Below are 21,740 nucleotides of genomic sequence, written 5' to 3' on the forward strand. Positions count from 1 at the left end.
ATGAAAGTTACATCCCATATGTTTTCTAATATAAGTTTTGACATTTCTCTTATTTTTGTAAAGAAAAACAGAAAGAAAAAAAAAAAATAAAGCAAGCAACTGATTTCCTCAGAAGATTATTTTAAAGCTAAGTAAGTGGAGATAGAGAAGATTTTAAGTTCAGGCTTAAAATATAAGCCTTTTGTTGTAAAGCAAGACAGGTCACTCTTCAAAAGTCAGGGACATATTCAGGTCAAAGCTATTATAAGACTATAAAAAGCAGATAGTTTCTAATATTTACCATGGCATGTGTAACCAAGGCAGTGACAAAATATTTTTTTCATTTCCAAATGAGAAAGTCTGGAATTTCATTAACAATCAACACACAAGAATTACTGAAGAGGCAGTTTGCCCTTAGTTGCTAGTTGAAAAAGAGAGGGGGAAAAAAAGATAACAGTGAGGTGCAATGACTAATGAATTTATTTATTTTTAACTAAAAAAAATCTGTTTCAGCAGTCTTCACAGCAGCACTGTTTCCTTTGCATTTGGTATTTCTGGCTCCAGCTGAAAAGAAGATGCTGAAATAGCACCTTCATTGCTGGCAAGCAGTTAAGCAAACACAAAAGCCATTGAGAGCCGGGGGATCACAGCATCCCGTCAATCTGCGTATTCACACATTGGCTGTTGTGACACAACTGCACACAATTATGAAAATCCTCATGTTCTGACTGGAGAATGATTGCTGTCAGAGGACAGGGCTGAGTATTCACTGTGCCTAAAAACCATATAGGCTGCTCATCACCCTCCAGCCAAGGTGCTTTCAAGGAATTTAAAGAAGTAACTTGCATCACGCAGTAGAGCAATTCTCTTGCAAAAAAAATTTCAGATCATTGATTTTAATGCCATTTATAATTATCTCTACATTCATCAATTAACTCATATTGTAAAATACATACCTGCCAAACAGCAAGACTCAATACCACGATGTCACATTACAGTAATCATAACGTTCACATAGATAATGTGCACACTATGGTTGCCATAGGAACCTCTCAATGCTTTTTTTCTGAGTTCTCAGTTTATAATCTCAAAATAACATTGCACTAAATGTTAAGTATAAAGTACAATAAATGTCAGGAAAGAAAAAAAATCTGTTTCATTCAGTACCAATTACTGTCAATTCAGAACTGTTTGTTTAATTTTCAAGGTTTCAAGTCATTCAGAGCTTCTTTTTTCCTTTGGGAGTTGTTCCATTTCTTGACAAAACTCATATGATTGAGTCTCTAGGACTTCTTATAAATGCAGAGACATGAATTAAAGGTTCACTTTCCATCACCCAAAGTTCCTCAATACCCGCTTTCTAACATCCCTAAACCCTATCAACACAATTTTTTCTGTTAAATGCTTGACACTAAATATAATGACCCAGATAGAGACATATCAAAATCACACTATGTTTTGGTTAATGCAGCACAAATTACAGCTGCTTCTAACAAGACCTGATGCATTGTGTCGCATCCCTACACCTCATCCCAAACTATATTTAATACTGCATTTCTGATTTTTTCCTGTGTTTAATAAATCTGCATTTTCCAGGATAAATCTCATTTTCTTTGTTTTTACTTGCTTTCTTACTTTTTAATTGCTTTTTCACCTGTTCGTCTTTGTTTTATAATTTTATTTCATTCAGACCTTGTCAATATACATCTTCAGATCCTATGAATGCTTGATGAATGAAAGCAAGAACGTTGCTATTTTCACCTCCATTTTTCATGGCATGCAAGATAGAACTTTGACTTTCTATGCTGATTGGAAGTATAGATATTTAAATTCCATCCATACTAAGTCATGTCTTTTGAACTGGGTGGGGCACAGAATTATTACATCTCTTTTACATCTCCTGAGATCAACACTTGGACATAATTTAAGTTACAAGTGAAATGAGTTGGGTGGTCTCAGGAAAATTTATTATAAACAGCATTGCTCATCTGAAAATTGCACCAAACTGTGAACATCTGTTACTCCTCTAAAGAAACAGAATCTGGAGTACATTAATACTGGGCTCAGTGAAACAAAGATTCTTTAATCATGGCAAAAAAAGTAGCTCTAACCTAACAGTTTAAGTGCATAACTAAATTATGAAATATGAACACCAGGTCATTATCACACATCTAGTTACTACAGTCTGCAGAGTTCATATGGAATTTCTTTGAAAAAATGTGATTACCTTTTTCTCCCAAAATTCATCGGGGAAACTCTTAACAAAGAAGAATGTGACCATCAGGCCTGTTCTGATGCTTTCTGCCTCTTGGGCAATACAGCAGATCTACCAACCTGAGGATTCCCATGAGGACAGCTCTCTCACTTCACACCATCATCCCATCTCCTACAACTGGGTTTTCCAGGAAGGTTTTGACCAAAAAGAAGTGATTGACAGACCATCACTTTCAGTTGTCCCTTGGAACCTCAAGCCGTTGAACACAGAGCACCTCTAAAGCTTCCCTTATCCTTCCCTAATAGCTAAGTGAAATGGTTAGGACAGAATTATTGTCTGAAAGATTTCTGACTTATACTCACAATTGGCAGAGTTTGAAAAGCAAGAGTAAAACACCACTTCACCAACAGGTTTGGTGCAACATGTCCACTAAAGCAGAGTAGAGTTCAGTCTCCACATTCACTTTGGCCTCACCTTTTTATTTTCCGTTAAGACTGTCATTAACTGCACATGATCTGTGCTGCTTCTGTTCTCAGAGGGTGACCCATGACCTTGAAATGTCTTCATTAAAGACAGGATTACTCTGTTCCTAATTTAGGTATCTGAAGGTTAAGACATCTAAATCTATGCACCCTGGACTCCCTTCATAATCAATGGAGAAAACAAGATAGATCACGTAAATCATCTATTTCACCACATGGGAAATCTACAGCAAATAACTTACACCTAGACATCTAACTGTAAGAAATCTGAAGTTAGGTGAGATGAATCCCAGCTTAAGAGATGAGATCAATATTTTCTTCCTAAAAACCTCACTGAGCACTCAGAAAGAAATTATTTTCAATCGCATTTACCACAGGCACATAAGAAGCAACGATCTTGATTATTTTCCATTAGTAACATCCTGAACTATCCACTCAGGCTCTGTCTCACACAAACGTTCAACAAATTCTCCTTGGTACCACTCCAGGATAATTTGTTTGCATGTTTACTCAAAGGTTTCATTTTAATTTAGGTGAAATATATTTGAGGAGAGATTTCAAAAGATACAACCAATCTAATATTTCTTCCAACTTATGTCACGAAAAAAATATTAGCAACCAGTCTTTGCAGATTTTTTACAAAAACATTACACTGGATGATTATTAGGGCTCTACACTCTAAATTTCTTGAAGCAGAAATATAAAATTACCTATCGCGTCTACCCACTGAATAATGAAAACAATCGGATTTCGTGTGGGGGGGGTTCATGATCATCAAGAATGGAGTCTCAACGAACCTCAATAAAACAATAACTTGCATGTGATACTGAAGGAAGGATAGCAACTGGGTAGGCTACACTAACAGTAACTTTGAAGGTGATCTGAACAGCTACATTTTGAATGGCACTGAGTGAACAAGGTGGATGGCATTAAAGTCAAAGGGGAGAAGACATTTACCAAGGTAATGAACGATGAGGATTTGAACAAAATTCTTGGTAGTTCATACAGTAAAGAAAAGCTGAGATTTTGAAACATCACATGGACACAACTGACTTATGAAATGGATATATGTTTTCAGAGACATGGCTACAATACACTGCTGCAACAGAAATTGAAAATGACAGAAAACCCAAGCAGAAGTATATACTCTGGCATACAAATTAACACATATTACAGATATGTTTTTCAGTTAAGAAAAAACATAATGCTCAGATGAAAACAGAGCAGATATGACAAGAAATTAATTTCCAGTTAATATCTTTCAAAAATGAAACGACAAAAGCAATGTCGCTCACGCAACTTTGAAATAGAAAATTATCACTTCTGTGTGACTTAGCTGCAGCAAACTTATTCATAATATAACCAAGCTTTCTGCACTTAAAAAATAGCATTGCCAAAATTAATTGCAGGTGTTGGCAGAGTTTCGATAGATGTATCTGCAATTATAAAGACTTCTGCTTTGAAATTATATACTGTTTGATAATTATGATACCTTTTGGTACATGACCATGCTCTACCATCTTAGTCATGAACATAATAATTAAAATGAAAATTTTGATGTTCCAGTTTGGATGCTAACACTCTAGTATGAAACTTAATTGTTTTGCAGCCTACCTCCTGAGAAGTATTTCAATATATGAATATGTTGGTCAGGGAAGTGTCAGGATGGCATCTACATCATCTGTTAACCTATTTTGACTACTAGGTAAAGTCAAACTGATATATAAAGTATAGGCTACGAAATTATCCTCGTATCAGCAGAAGTAAGAAAAACATCAGTGGAGTGGTAATACATAAGATGCTGTACTTACAAGCAACATACACTTGAACTGATACCATTTGGGGCTTCTTCTCTAAAGAACAACAGATAAGACCAAAGGACCTCAAGAGTGTAGATCAGAACACGGACTGCCATGGTTTTCATGGCAGGCAACTAGAAGGACTATCCTTAAGTAGCAACATTCAGAGGACAACTAGTAAGTACTGTTAAGCTGGAGACTTGTGCAAATGAGTGGGAATGATACGGATTGCTTCCCAGTAAAGACTGGAAAGCATGCCTTCCCTTCCCCAGAATCAAATGTATACCAAAGGGCAGACTGCAACCTCCAGGGCACACCCACATTCAAAATAATCAAGTGCCAGGTCACTGATATATTTGTAGGAGGTGCTTTGAATACCTTGCAAACAAGCCAACAATGCTGAACCAACTGGAAATCAAATACAGTAAACTGGCATACACCCACTGTCAGAACATCACCTATATCCCACAGGGACAGTAAAGGTACATTTGCACTGAAGCACTGAGAGTTTTGTGTATCTCTGGTAGCTTTAAAGCTGCCTTCCTCAGCTGCTTGGTAACCACACCACCAACTGCTGCACTGAGATCTGTCTTACTGCTTTTGCCAGGATAACCTGCAATAGTAAATTTTAAACTGGTGTAGGTATATCTATCAGAGCTCTAGTTACTACAGTGTAAGACATAATTTACTCCTCTATGATTAGATGTACAATATAACTAATTTGAAGATTTAATTTTTTTTTTTCCTTTTATTCCTTGTTGTTATCCCTTAACTAAAAGCTCCACCACACAGGTTTGGAAGTGCTTCAAATTCAGGCTAGTCTATCCAGTTCCAGGGAAGGCTAGAGTTCGGCAATGAGGAAGTTGGCTTTGGACAGAGAAAGACTAACAACGAACTTACTGACAGCAAGGTACTCCTTATCAGCTGACCTGTGGTAACACATGTGTATGTTTCTTCCCTGCTGTAAAAGCAAGGCAGATCATTCAGCTTAAACAACTCCCAGGGCAACAGTAAGTTATTGAACTTAATAAATTGGATTGTTTACAATCATCTGTTCACACATCCAGTAATTTCTTGTGTGCCAGGACTCCTGCATGCCTTCTCTGTATATAACCCAAAGAAGGTAAGGTATCTTGAAATAGATACTAGAAAATTCATGCCCTATAGGAGTTGCTTTCATGGAGATTCTCTGGTATCTAATGAAGCATAAACTGCCACTGAAGCTTTTTCCTTCCCAGTCAAGGCATTTGGAATTGATCTCTCGTGTGTACTCTCAGACATCAACAAAGGTGAACTCACATGCAATGTTAATGCAGTTAACACGGGTTAATACAGATTATACCTGCAACTAAGAATGTATTTGCTAGGGGCAAATATTAAAAGCTGTAAATTCTTTACACTCTTTTATTTTGCTGGAAGCATATGTTCAACACTATATTTCCACCTATTAATAAGTTCTGTACATATACCGAATAAAGATATTTCAAATATTTTCAAATAAACAAAATTTTCTAAAAACATGACTGCATACGTGATCTACCCCTGTAGTTTTATTGTGGGTAAAACTTTCCTTAAAATCTCTAAACAATGATTCAGTTTTATGAAAATATGATTTCAGTTTTATTGGCATAAATATGAAGTAACTCTACAAGAAAAGGGCCAAACTGTTCTTAATTGCAGAAGAATTTAGACCAGTTAACTTGGCTAATAAGGATTATAGACAATAAATTATTTCATATTTTCCTTTCTGGTTTAGCAATTAAGTTTTATGTATTTTCTTGGTATTGGTTCAATGGGTTATTTTAGTTAAGAATGAGGCAGTAAGATTGCAGCACCACATATAACCATGTGGCACAAACAGCACCTGTACACTTGAAAAGATCAGCAAGAACTGAAATCAAGAATATGTGATACCAAATGTTTTGAATCGTATATAAATCAGAAACACAATATATCCTCAAAACTCAGGTTAGTTTCCACGGAGTGTAGTCTGAGGTTTCCTTGTTCTATAACTTCTTTTTATTCTGTAAAATAATATTTAAGACATAGAAATAAAATCTGCATATGTTCCAGGATGAGAAAAGGTACTAACAATTTCATATGGCTATTCAGTTGTGTGAGGTGAGGTTCAGACTACATACTTTGCCTCCAGAGATGAGAGGCAAAACAAAATTTAAAACTTACAGGCAGAAGAACAATTTAGGAAGTATACTCTCCAGAACTGCCATAATCCTACTCAGGTACTAATTTCGGACTGCCAGGAGGCATTACTAAGGGTGTCCACCTTTTGTGATAGTAATGTAACACAAGCCCACACTCTTGGAATAGGAGACTTGGGCTTCTTTTCTTCCTCAGCTCTCAGAAGACCACTAAAGAGTGTAGAGAAAATCTTCCTCCTGTTACTATGCTATGGTAATGCAAAAATCATAAAGGACATCCAGCGTGCTATGGCCAACTATACTGGACTCAGCTACGAAAAGGTCAGTTTGTGTTCAAGTCCCTGTTAACCGGAGTATCCATCTTTTACCCAATTATTGTTTAGCATTAAATGCATGACCATTACAGCAGCAGAACTAGAAGCCATGTTTCCCAGCATCAACAGAGGGTCTCAGCATGCCAGTGGCGATGCTACTAGATCCATATGTACCATCTTACCCCATTTTTTTAATTGTGTCATAAAGTAACGAACAAAAGTAAATGAACATTGTGAAAAATCGTATAGTGAATTTGTAGCTCCGTATTAAAAACCCTGTCCTTTGGGGGGTTCTGCAAGCACAAGAGAAAACAGCTTTCTCTAGACTAAGCACAAAGTACTAACCTTCTGACCCTGACTAGCAGCAGTTCCTAGGATTTGGTGATAAAAGGAAGGTAGGAGAAGAATCTTCGAATTTGTCAAATAGCCACAGGCTGAGAAAACAGATAGATAGGTGTAAGCAAATTCACAAAAGATGAGACTGATAAAAACCTCAAATGCTTAGTCCCTTCCAGCAATCTAGAGTCTAGTATATCACTGACTCCCACAACTCGGTAGCATTCTCTTTCATACCACTATGTTTAGTCCCTTGGCTAGTGACAGCTTAGAAACTTTTGACAACACACATATCCTTTGTGAGTTTTCTTGCAAGGTTATTTTATAGTATCCCTTCTCTATTTAAATATTTTAACTTCTGTCTATCGTATTTGTCACACAGATATAAGCACTGCAATAATACAGTACTTCTTGTTATTGCTATATTCCTTTAAAGTAACCTTTTTGTTTTATGCCTTACAGCACCCCTGGGGTGTGGCACTGCATGAACATCGCACATGCTATGATCTGTTTTAAGAAACAGCATTTAAGAGATGCCAGTAAAAGAGAGTCATAGAATTCCTTGGGAAAATTTGAACCCTCCGGCTTCTTTTAATTAATTTTGCCCCATTTCAGATCTTAATATAAAAAACCACACACTAAATGGTATTATTAGCATCCAAATAAGTAATCAAGGTGATATTTTTCCAATGCATAAACATGTCACGGTACTTTCAAACTCATCAGATCTTATTTGTACAACAGGATTAGCGACCATTATGTTCTGGACCTTTCTTATACGCAAAAGCCTATCTCCTTGTCACTGTAAAAATCTGTGAAGCAGACTGAAAATACAGACTACAGTCTCTCCTAATGATGACATATAGTATTGCTGCAAATATCACGATTTAGTAGTAGCTTGCTGTATTTTTGGCGGAATATGAAACAAAATATTTTACTAAGACTAAACTTCAACTTTTTAGGCTTTGTAACAAACCACTGCTTTACAACAAATGTTGTATCCAGGGGAACTTTAGAATCTAACTCTTTGAAAAGATGACCTCTTGAATGCTTTTAATGAAATCCCCTGATGCTTTGAATCTGTTCTAAAACTGACCGATTTTAAAAACATCCACACTCTCAAATGTTAAGATGTTCCAGAAGCCTGGGTTGCTTAAAAATACCAAAGATTTAAGCTCACAAAAAAAAAAAACCTAAAAAAACTTAAGAAAAATGAACTTTAGATCTAAAACTCCATTTACACATAGTTGCTGTACCCTCTGTAACATACTGTAATCTAAAACATTTATTTCAAATTTGAAAACATTTTTCAAAATAAAACATTACAGTTTCTTAGAAAAATGTGACCCTTGGGGAGACAAATTTCTCCAGAAAGATTAGAAAATACCTCTTGTGGAGTTTGCATTAGATCTGAAGTCCAGAAGAACAGAGTATCAACCCACAATACAGGAAAACTGTAAAATTTTTTCAGTTAGAAAAAAGAATTCCACAGCTGAAAATCACAAATCAGTATAAAGGAAGCAATATCTAAGTAGGGAACAATAGATAGAAATTGACAATAATATCTTGACAAGGCAAGTAATTACTTCCTTTTATATGCCCCATAAATGCCTTAAAACAATATTTTGATATTGCTGGAGAGCTGTAGCACAGCTTAGTACCACTCTGCCTTCACTGCCACATCTGTTCTCGTTCTGTCCCCATGGCAATCAGGCTGCTTCCTACTCAGTTCTCCACCGGCTGAGCTGTTTGGTTCCCCCAAATCTTTTATATGTGAGTCACTGAAACACTTACTCATACTTAAAAACAATCACTAAGAATTCAGATGGTGCTAACATATTTAAGTGGTGTGTAGGTGTGTTATCTGATGCACACAGTTACAGAGATCACCTCTCTATGAGTAAGTTTTACATTACAGATAAACTTGATAAATTGACTGTATGATAGGCTTATTATGACCTTTCCTGAACTATGCCCACAAATTAATGCCTACTTGTATTATTAGAAACACTCTAAGCCCCTAAGCGGTGTCCAACAGGAAAATACTGTATGTTTTAATTAAAATAACTTAAATCAGAAACACTTTCTTCCTCCTTACACTCAAGACAGCCTTGAGCAAATGACGAGTTCAAACTCTCATTTCTCACAACTCTGCCATCACGTTAAATGGAAGCTGTAGATGCCTAGAAAGGAGTGCGTCTGCCTCCAGACCTGAGAAGTTCCATGGCACTGAATTTTAAGGTCACATTTAATTACATACAGTATAGCCTTCTCCAATTTGCCTTACAACACTAAGAAAAGTAGGTTGGTTCTCAAAAATAATTAGGATTGAAATACCCATGCTCCTTCTGACACCTCTGAAGAGCATCTCTCAGATAAAGAAGAGGGGGCTCTAAGGCTTGCCCTGCTGCACCCTTGGTGACGAGGATCCCTTGACTATGGGCAGACTTCTTTTTCCAGCAGGAGCTGTACTGACTAAAGAAGTCACCGCCCAGAAGCTGTCCCCAGCTGCTTGTAACTCCCCCTCTGGCACGGGTTACTGGCAGGCTGAGATGCGTGTGTGCATCTGGGTCAGAAAAAATGAATTCAGCAAGCTGAAGCCGTTCAATAGGAAGTCTCTGGTAACCGGTCTCATCTGGACTGAGACAGGTTAGAAAGTGCTCAGAAGCTACTGAGGTGGCAAGTGTGACTGGCAGACGGGCACTGCAGTCGCTGAGGAGTGAACTGGCGACTGTCATTGTTCCAGCCAGTGCAGATGCAATCAGAAAAGAGACCCATTTTCCCATGTCTTAGTTTTCACACCAAACCACTATCTATCTGTACCTGATATACAGATGAATCTGGCAGGGGAGTTTACTCTCAAAGTTGCCTGAATCATGCTGTTACTCTAGCAACACCAGCCACAATTTAACCAATGAGGCTGCTGTTCTTCTCATTACATTTTTGTAAATTTCTTAAAAAATTCATCAGCTAGTTGCAAGAATAAGCTTTTGGGACAACTTCCACTACTAACACATTTTCAGCTATTTCTCTGAAAAGCTTTAGTGTCTCTGAGGCTGACATTTTGCAGTAAGATACTGCTGCATGTAGAAGTGTTTTTTGTTTCTTTCATGAAAAATATTCTATTTTTAAACAAGTCAACATTTGGAAAATGAACATTTGGACACAGTTAGCAGGACTATGAATTGTAGCATTTCCAAACATTCTATCCACACAAAATACAATCTGTTTCCACTGTTCCTCACCTTCTTAATCATCTCAGGTCTTATCAAGTTTCAGGAAATAACTGAAGCATCAGAGATACAGAGATAGCATCAGTGCCTGCTTAAGACTTGCGAGTATCTTTGGCTTGGAACTGTAAGGACCTTTTACTCAATAGTTTTAGCAGGTTTGAGCATTTCACAGAGCTTTCACTCAAAAGGATACTACTACTTTAGGATGCAAATGCCATTTTATACATTCATAGACATGGAAAAGTACACAGATAAAATCCCTTTGGCAATTCTAGGAATAGATTTCTAGTCCCAAATCTCAGGTTTAGCTTGCCCGTAAGACATCTGTTTGGCAGCACTGTCTACTAGAACACATTTCTCAGAACAGCAACAACTTTAAGGTCTATATCCTTGACACTGGTAGCTTCTGTGGACTAAATTAATGTCATATTTTTGTTGCCCATTAGCTTCTAAAAGTATGTCATGCTGCAAAATTCTCTGTACAGGTGTTAACTGTCTACAGTGCTGACTGCAACCCATGTATCTGAAAAGGTTATTAGAGCGTATTTTAGTTTTTGAATGTCTAGTACACACACAACCTCTCTCCAAATTAAATAAATAAACCACATTTTGCCTACACTGAAGCTATTTATTTGCATGTGAAACTGATAATTCACAGATAATTTGGGAGTTCAGTCCTGTGAAATTATTGCAGAATTTGGCCTTAAAGTTGATAGGAATTCATTCTCCAGGTAGGCTCCAATTTGTAATTCTTCCATGGCTACTCACCATCAAGAAGATGACATGGTCATCAGCTAAACTGTGTGCATGAAGCAAAATAAAGGGAACTCACAACCTGCCCAAGAGAAAACCTGTAAGTACAGAAGTTAACGTGGATTCTCTTTCGTCTCAGGACATGCTTTAAATGCAAGCAATACACTTAGTTGGCTTTTTTGTGTTGTTGAATGAATAAAACTATTTTGAAATTACTTGCTTTTCAGGGTCAGGATTACAACATACTGTTTTCAGATGTAAAGTTCATACTGATCTTAAAAAAACAAGTTCCATACAATAAAATTACACTGAATAAGTTATTATGCAAAGCAGGGAATGTACATTTTACACCGTTCTCTGCTCTGATTATAGTCTGATGCCTCATGCTGTTGTGTTTTTTACGATGTAAGTATTTAGTAATGGTGTATGAGAAGTAAAGCTACATGGCAGAAAAATAAATTATTTTACTACATTTACCAACCAGCTTTCAACTTACTCATTATAAAATCCCTCTGTTTCCTTACTCCTGCAGTAGAGAGATTTAGCAAAACTATTTACTGAGATGGCTTCATATAGCAAAAACATTCAGATTTCTACTAAACAATGCTTGTTTTGTTGCTTGTTTTTGGAATTTTGCAGCAGTCCTGTTTATGCCAAGATTAATAACCAACAGTTGTAAATACATTTCAAACAACTGGAGGCTGAAGAGGAAACAGATCATATCAATGGATTTGTTTGTGAACAGACTTCAATGCAACCATTGTGCATGGATTACAATTCAGAGGTCACGTTTTTTTATTAGTTATGTTCTGGAAACCATAAATAATGTATTCATTTTAAAGAATTACATGAATTGACCAAATCCACATAATCCTTTAGAAGTTTCCTCCAAGTGACTACCAAGCAACATTCCTTTGAAGTTCATTAATATTTTTCAGGATGATTTTCAACAATATCTTCTTGACACTGGAAGATGAAAAACGCACTTCTAGAATCCGCAATTCAGATACTATACAGAAAACAGACCAATATTCCGTAATAATCTGTGCTCAGGATGGAATTAACAACTATGATATATAATCTGATTACCAACAATTCATCTACTATCCTCTTTCAGAAGTGCATTGCACAATTTCAAAATAACAGAGATGACTGGTCTTCTGTCACTTTAGTCCACACAGGAATAACCAAAGAAATCACAAAAGTCTTAAGGAAAAGTATCAATCTCACTCCTAGTTCATCTTACTATGGTTTTCACTGAAAACAAGCTATGCCATCGAGATTCACTTGCCCTTCCTCAAAACATGAGGTTTACTACCATACTTACTTTGTAAAATATAATAATAAAGAGAATTAAATAGACAGCTATGGATAATGATATGGGAATACTAAACTTTTCACAAGAACAGGTAGCAATGCATGTAGAAAGCACACTGGCCTGCCTAATAAAAGTATGTGGTGTTTTACCGCTTTTCCACCAGCTCCCAGTGGAACCAGTTTCAACAACGACTCTTAGCATGATTCTTTCAATTTTCAGCTTCCATCATCTGTCCACTAAAGAAGTCTTAATTCACATGCATTTACTTTCTCTTCTACTGACAGGTTGCTGAGAACTTCTCAAGAAAGTCTACAGACTCCGCATACTTCCTCTACGTCTCCACTTAATTTTTCCAATTCCATTTCAAAATTGAGTTCTGGCTTAAAGATTGCATTTGGCATACCCATGGAACAGGATTAGGTGATAATTGTTGCATCTATTAGTAGGGAATTAGACTTGATGAGGCAGAACATCCTCTTCCGTCTCAAGCTCTAATTCAACCTTTACCTTTATCAGCCTGTCCTAAATTGTCTCTTCCATGCTGAACAAAGAGAAGCTCTAATTACTGTTCAGGAACAGTCTACTCTTCTGGTATGGTTCTCATGCTATGTTTTTTTACTAAAATATATGCCATTCAGCCCTTTTCTTCGTGACATCCACGTCCTTCTATTCCTTTGTTCACTCTCTCTTTTTGTTCATCCTTAAACATTCTTTCTTGTCTAGTCCTATCCATTAATTTGTAAACACCCTAGTAAAACACCTTCCCGCTTCCTCTGTTGTACTTCCCTCTGAATTCTTCCTAATTAGTTCTTTAATCTGCTAAAGTTATCAATATCACAAACATATTAAAGAATTTCTGGATCCATGTTTCTCACCTCTCCTGTTGGTGTCATATTCTCCTTGGATGACATTCCCAAGCCCAACTTCTTCCTCCATTACTTTTTATCCTTGATTTCAACCTATCATGTTTCTGAAAATAAGTCTGAATCCTTCTATCAATCTGAAACTCTCACCTCTTTTCAACTTCAGAGCTCTGATTCCCTGTGGAGGAGCGATCACTCAGGAAAAAAATCAGCATGGTGAAAACTGAATATATTAAATTTTATTCATCCAGTTTTAAACTCAAAAGTCTCTGCAGTCAAGTCCACTGTTCCTAACGTATGTTACATTAAAGTCCAATGTCTTAGAACTTAATATCTAAGAAGCTGTCAAATTCTACCAGTTCTTACATCAGTGTTTCCAGAATACATTGTTTTCCCCTAAAACATGGCATGCTTGCCATTTCATGTGAGGACTATTCTAGTGCTTCCTTGTCTACCCACTATACTTACTGCCTCACTGCTCTTGAGTTCATTCGAAAAAGTGCATGTTTTCTCCTCTCTGCCTCTTAAAACTCAGAACTGCTGCTTCTCATTCAAATTTCGATCACTGGATTTTATTTTCCTCTCCATCTACTTCCTGACTCTTAGCCTTAAGTCTACATGATATTCCCATATCTGTTTATTTCGGAAATCATATTCTCTAACTCTCACCTTGGTGCTTTCTTTTAATTTGCCTGGTGTGCTACAAGCTTGTAAAGTCACCATACAGCCTCTAATCAAATCCCCACTTAAACAATCTCCTTATTTAAAGCTCATTTAAATACACAAAATTACAAAGAGAACAAGTATATCGTATCACTTGTAAGTCTACAAGAAACGGCATTCTCCAAAGAGTTTATCATATTTCTATGGAGGAAAACTACCCACGTATCTTCCAACCACCATTCTTTTTCTTTTCATAACCATTTTTAATAGCATTCTCACTGATTAAGAAGCCTTCAAAATCTATATATGGTTATAACAATGTTATCATCAGGTGTTTCTTTGTAAATCATATATTTATGGATTTACAGATGTAAACTTCATTTACAATTAAGCACACCTAATTTTTTATTTAATGATCTACACCTAAGCCTATAAGTTTCTGTCCACATGTATAAACTTCTTAATTTTCTTAACTGTATCATTTTAGCATTCTAGTGAAAAAAACCCCAAACCCTAAAGAAATGGAAAAACATAGTTCGATTTCTAGAGAAAGTAAAAACATGCTTTCAGACAAGGCTGCACCTCCAGTTTCAGTTGCAGGAACTCTTTTAAAGGGCTAAGAACTAATACTGTCTGTAGAGTATAACAACATTATTTTTACGCTATGGTTTCCTAAGTTGGATTCCACTTTGTTTCCTCTGAAAATAATAAACAAATGGTATTTTCCCACTTTACTTGTATGTATAATAAATTCAGTAATCTGACATGCCAATCTGAGATAATGAAACTAAGACAGTATTTGAAAAACACTGGAGGTTTTCTCATAAAAATTTCCAGGCTTAGACACATATGTCAATACTTTGCAAACCAGATAAAACCATCCTGATTCTGGAAGTACAAACAGTCCCTCATCTCATTAATATCCAGAGAATCTAAATGTGCTATGCTTTTTTTTAAAACACAATTCACTTGTATGAAGAAATCTAAAAAAGAATTTACATGCCCAACTTGCAGCTACTTAAAATGAAAGCAGATCTTAACATCTTAATTAAGTGTCTAAATTCCAGAATATGATGACAGGTTTGAAAAACAGAGAGCCATGTAAAGCTGGTCATATTTGCAATCTCCCTTTATTTGAAAAGTAATCATGTCCGTATGCCAGACATCAAAACACAACATTTTCTGCTGATACTTTGCAGTTAAGATGCACTGTCACTGATGCCAAGATCTGACTTTGGGTCACAATTACAGCCCATTTTTGCTACATGATTAAACCAAAAAATCCCACTTTAAATTACAACCTCTAAAAATTGACTAACCTTTCGGTATTAAAGTTGTAACGAGACAATTCAAAAATCCCATGAGTTTGAGCTGAAATTAGTTGTTGGATTTAAGCAGCTGGAGAGGGGAAGGGAGACATATCTGAAGGAAGTATATCGAGAGCAGCAGGACTCCCTTTAGGAAAGAAACAGAGGACAGTTAGTAAAAAGGAAGCAGGATAAATACTGTGAGAAGAACAGTGTCTATAAAATGAAAAAGGGATAAAAAGAGAGAAAAATGGGCTGAGAGCAGTAGTAAGTCTTAAAAGAAAGTGGAACAGAAAAGGCAAAGGGAAGCAAAGAAGTCTTTGTCTGCCTCTGGTTAAAGCATAAAACACTGTGAGAGGTATGTTATTACAGAATAAACTGACAAGGGGGATTTGGGAGTCTCATATAAGGCTGGGATAGAGTCACTCAAACGAGTAACAGCTAGTTCCTCAAGTGTTCTGACCACGGCTATGTTGACAAGAGTACGTTCTCTAAAACCTGCAATTGGACAGGACACAATGATAACCCAAAACGCAAAGGATGGCAGGTAGCGGTACTGGTACTTTAGTCAGCATTACATTTATGCATGTCTCATGGAATAAATCTCCCAATACTAATGTCATTTCAAATTTATACTGCAGTGTTATTCAGCTTCTCAAGACCAGGCAGATATCAAGCACTGTTCCAAGCACTAAATCAAGCACAGCTTCAGGCTCTAAATACATGACACCTGTTTGGAAGCACTTATAAGAAAAAAAGGATTTATTTTCTAAAAACTACATGCGAGCACTAGCTCTAGGGAGGGCGCTACCTTCCTGCTAAAGCATGAGGCTAAGATCCAAAATATGCACAGCCACTAAATGCCAGGATCATCTAGGACTTAGTCTTGATAATTGTATCCATTTGTATTGCAGTTTCAGCTTGATATAACATGCTTTTATTTTATTTCCTAAGCAATGATGTGAAGATTTCCACACTTTTGCCGTATACATCTCCTGCTACTCATTGGTTACGGGTTAGTATGGCCAATAAGAGTTGACTTGTCACCAAGGAAAGAAATTTTAGAACCAGGGTATCTTCACACTGGATAAGAGATAACCCAATAGGAAAAGCATGTGCATTACTTATATACCAGGTGCAAAATAAAAACCAATTTAAGTAATTCCACTATTCTCCAAGCAGTATTATTGAAGTGCTATCATTATTACACCAAAAAAATTTGAGTATAATTTCCATGTGCCTTTATGTGAGACAAACATTATATTTTACTTTACTAATTAGTACTGTAATACTGCTAAGTAGCTAGAAATTGTACAATATTAGTATAGACCTGACTAATTCTTGAAAGAGAAGTCCCAGGACTAAATCCTAACCAAATGGCTACAAAAGGCTCTCATCCACTTCTCTTCCATGACAGAAAAAATTCAGACTGGATTTGTGAAAATTAGGAAAAGTTTATGGTCACTGGGGTCAGAGCAAAATGCCAAGCAACCTCTGTCTGTGGAAAGGATGTAACATTATTGTGGGAACTATTGGACTCAGCAAGTTGCATTTGTGCTCAGAGAGCAATTGTATTATCACTCCATCTATTTAGTGTACTTACTCAGACATTTCTAGGACAACTTACTTCTAGAAATGCTCCCTCACTATGGAGTGTGAACTACAAAGTGGAATATAAATGTATAGCTTATGCAAATAGAAATTGTAATCACGCATTCTAAAAAAAGGCCGGTCATCTCACTATCATTGCCTCACTGAAATAAATGATTTGTTATTGCACAATTTCCTCTGAAGATAACAGAAAGTCTTGATCCTTGCTTCAACACTGGATTTGGTTCAATGGCTTATTTCATTTTCCTATAAAACACTATCATCATCTAGTGGTATATTTTGCTACTATGTAAACTGCATGTTATGAAGATGAAAACATTTCATTTACTTAGCATTAAACATTTAGAATAAGACATAGATTTATCATCTTGCAGTTATGCCGAACTATGTGGAGGTGGGGGTGGAAAATGAAGTAACATGAAATAAACTTGACAGAACTGTTGGAGATTTTGAGAATAAACAACATGCCGACATTTTACATGACGAAAACTTGAATAATTTTCTGTCCAAAAGTGAAGACAGACTAAATAAAAAAATACAGCTTGAGGATGCTTCATATCCTCATTCATACTATCCATAAAGTATAAAGGGACATGAGCAAATATTTTGAAAGAAAACTTCACAGGTTTTTCAAACAAAAATATCTTTCACAGTGTTTTTCTTACAATTTTTTGGGGAAAAAAAAATATCCCATTTACAGAAGTCCACTATTTATTATGAACATACAACCAGAATCTACATAAGTAAGTTGTAGACTTACGTGGTAACTTTTCAGTCTAACAAAATCGACTTTCATGGAGATGAACCTTTCAGAATTTCTGCTGAGATTTTTAATGTGCTCCACAAGGTCAGCACAGAACTTGTAGCCACCTTTGAGGACACAGAGAACCACAATATCATTGTCTCCAATGTCTTGCATAATATCTTTGGCCAATCGTTCTGTCCTGGGGCAAAAAAATTAAGGATAAAATAACATTAGATGCAAATTCTCTAAGTTCATGGTATGCTTTCCATAAGGTTACAAAGAAACACTATGGTGAGTATATAGCTTGACTGACAGTCTGTTTAAGTGTCTTGACTTGACTTGACTGGGTTTGGATCAAGTTCACAGTAGGCAGATATAGAGTGATGGATGCAAGATGCAAAGCATGCGAATCAAACTCATTAATCTTAAATGCATAAATTCCCCAGTTATAGAAAAGGGAGTAACACATCTCAGCATATGTTGAATTCATAAGCATTTCAGAGACTTTGGAGTAAAGAATGCAACTTAGCCTTCAGTTTTACCTCACAGGAAACATCAATACAAAATATTCCTGTACCATTCCCTAACTTGTTATGTTAATTATCATGCAAGAACAATAAATTAAGTGAAAGATAGGGAAGAGAATTATTATAAATATTTCACACTGATAGCTTTGGAAGATGCTACCCCTACAATTTCAATAAAAATATACACAAATACTATAAAGAAATATAGCAGCAATGAAAATTTTATAAAGAATGTACATTATCACTATTTCACACAGCAAAAAAGAAGACTGCAAAGACCCTAAGTGACTTGTTCAAGGTCACACGCATGAGAATAATCAAGGTTATGCTCCAGTTAACCTGGAATTGCAGGGTTCCCATATCTGTCTTCTCTTTGACATTGACATTCTCTCTTCTGCATTGCAAACACAATGTGGCAGATGTTTGAAACCAAAAGATACACATTTCTGACATACAATACTACCTAAATTTTCAAGATAAAAATAATAAACATGAATGCTTATCTTAAGTAGCTTTGCTTTCTAAAGAACAAGGGAGATGGCATTTCTAGATCTAAAACAGGGTACCAGGTCATTTCTAGATGTAAAGCAGATATCAACAGAAAACTGAACAATGTCATTTGATTTTTGAGGAAAAACAGCTCAGTACATTATTTTCTGTAAACACTTCTGCTGGAAAGTTCTTTGATAGCTCTCTGGATTATATCAGTAGTTTCAATGAGAGTGGACTTCTTGACAGGATGCAATTTATTAAATAATCCTATAATTTATCCCATGTCTTTCATGATTACATTTTTCATATTTTTTTTTCTCTACCCACTGTAATATGGGAATCTATTTGCCACTATGTAAATACATGGAACTTCAGTGAAATCTGCATGTGTGCATGTACCAGAGAAGAATAAGCTCTAAATTCAAGATAATATACTAGTTATGAGCAAAAGCTGTTGCTTCATTTTCACATCTCCGTATTCGTAATGCTCAAGTAAATTCCATATAGCAGCAATTAGTATTTTTTAGATTTGAAAAATAGAAGATATCATTAGATCATCTTGTTTGACCTCAAATATATAATTCATTTTACTGATGTAAGAATGAAGATTAGTAAAAGACTTTCACTTACTTTACTGAAGATTAGTAAAATATTCTTTTATCATCTTTTATCAAGTCTAAGCATAATGGTGAAAACCTCTCATTAAGAAGAAACATTTCTCTGGTGATTTTCATTTTTCTATATTCTTCCTCAGATTGACTGAGGAGCTGAAATTTCCAAAAATTCCAAAGACGACCGCGTATTTTAAAAGAGTATGAACTCCAGCATATACAAAAATGTACTAATTTCAATTCCTAAATAAAAACATACCAGTTTTTTAACGTATATTTAATTGCTACCAATTGACAAGAGAATTTTCTCAAGTGCTGAGCCTTCTTCCTACACAAAGATTTTGCATGATCACAATATATTCAGTTCTGCGTCCTTTTCCATTAGATCAGAATCAGTCTTTTCCGCTGGAGTAAGAAAAAACAGAGGAGTTCATTCTGCTGGAGTACAAAACCAACATTGGAGTTCAATGCTTACTTCAAACAAATTTATATTGAATTCTATGAGAACTGAAGTTGTATTTATTTAAAAAAGAGGAATTAAAAGTCAGTTGACCTTAACCAAAAGAGATGAAAAATGCAACACAATGGTAACTGAAAGAAATGGCAATGAAAGAAAGCTTGTGTTTAAAAAGAAATACAGGAGTCATAACTCTTCCTTATGATGGATGTTTACAATCTTGTTTCAAGGAGTTCCAACAATTTCAGTACTTGCAACCGGCTGCTTAAATGTGGTAGGTAGAAAGCTGCAGGCTGAAAATGTCCCATGAAATTCCATTCAGATATTCCCAATAAATACACTGTTGAAAATTACCACTTCTATTTTGTAACTTTTTCATAAGATTTTTAACAGCATGTCAAAATAATAACTGAGCATGAACACTGAGCTGGACTACCACAAATACCAAGGCACCATCAAATGCCTACACTGAGAGCACATGGGAACTACTACAAGGTAAGGAATGAGGGATGATCCACCTTTCCTACTGCCACCCTCCAAACCCAGCATCTGGACCCAAACAGTCCACGACACACTTTTCGGTTGTGCTGAATGGCAGAAGTCAATGGTGCAGTCAGGAACCATTAAGTTAATTGGCATTAATGTTTTATACTAGGGAGTTGCCAAAGTTATACCTAATTGAACGTAGTTTTTTTCTCCTTTTTGTATTAAAAACACAGGATGGTTAGAGTGCAAGTGGGACATTCAAGTATAACTATATACAAAGCTTTGTACTTGCCCTTTCACCTTCAGTTGAGCTCTCTTGTAATTTACATTCCAATGCCAATTTCGCTATGATCACACTCTCGTTTTTGCAGGACCCCTGTCTCGTTCAATGCCCAAATCAGAAATTCAGTGAAAGACATCAGACAGGGAGTTGCAAAGGCAACTACAAGTCTAGCATTTCCTAACCTTCAAGCATTTTTTTACTTTCCAAATCAAATAAATAAAAGTATTTTTATAATTGCCAATATAATATTTGAGGACAAATGTTATATACACACTCTCTGTGGATGATAGGCTTTATAAAAAAGAGTAATACTACTGACCAAAGAATTTATTTAGTAAGATTCAAACTACACATACCTGTCAACAATAATGCCGTGAGGTATAAGCACGTATTCCAGATCTCCGTAATAGTGCTGAGGATAAGTGAACAAATCCAGACTGTACCCGGGCCAATTGTCTGAAATCTGAATATGAAACAGTACTGTTAAGAATACTTCATGGTGTTTGACAATATATAACTGATATAAAATCCGTGTTCTAGTACACTCTATTGGCTGAATTAATTGCATGACATACTCTCTTCCAGTTATAATTTACTATTTCACTTTTCCTATCAATTATTTTGCTTCTCAGTATATCTCAGAAATCAAATGCTACAGTTTTTTCTCCACAGAACGTGGGAGATTTCACTGAAATTACACAAACAACTAGATAGAAAGAGGAAATATTTAATACTAAACTAGTGGCAAGTCTAAGTTTCCTACTACTTTCAAACTCGAAATGCAAATGTAAGATTACCAGTAAGAAGGGATTCTCCAATGGGAGATTCAGACAGTGGGATTAAAAGTCGTAAAATCATACATTTAAATTGTACATTTCTGATTTAGTTATTTTAAAGTTGCACATAAATAAATAAATATTCTACAGATGAAACAGCACATAGGGAGAATAAATTATGTGGTTCATGGATGGCATCTGTACAAATCAGTGGAAGACTGTACTTCTTCCAAAGGTGAGGTTCTTAATTTAGATAAGTCATCAAAGATAAGTGGTTACAACTTGTTTGCATCTCACCTCACTATCTGCTTGTCTGTAAATCCATACATTT

General features: G+C 35.9%; 1 protein-coding gene across 1 annotated transcript in view; it reads right to left on the minus strand.

Moving 5' to 3' along the window:
- PRTFDC1 (phosphoribosyl transferase domain containing 1) overlaps window positions 1–21,096 on the minus strand; it is a gene marked incomplete at its 5' end in the record, with an annotated part of 43,400 nt that extends 22,304 nt beyond the window's left edge. Inside the window, 2 exons of the mRNA XM_009577063.1 lie at window positions 17,793–17,976; window positions 20,990–21,096. Of these exons, the coding sequence (XP_009575358.1) occupies window positions 17,793–17,976; window positions 20,990–21,096 (291 nt within the window). The remainder of the gene's footprint in view (window positions 1–17,792; window positions 17,977–20,989) is intronic.
- Between the last annotated feature and the right edge of the window lie 644 nt (window positions 21,097–21,740).

The sequence above is a fragment of the Fulmarus glacialis genome, unplaced genomic scaffold, assembly GCF_000690835.1.
Source record: "Fulmarus glacialis isolate BGI_N327 unplaced genomic scaffold, ASM69083v1 scaffold16244, whole genome shotgun sequence".
Classification (NCBI taxonomy): domain Eukaryota; kingdom Metazoa; phylum Chordata; class Aves; order Procellariiformes; family Procellariidae; genus Fulmarus; species Fulmarus glacialis.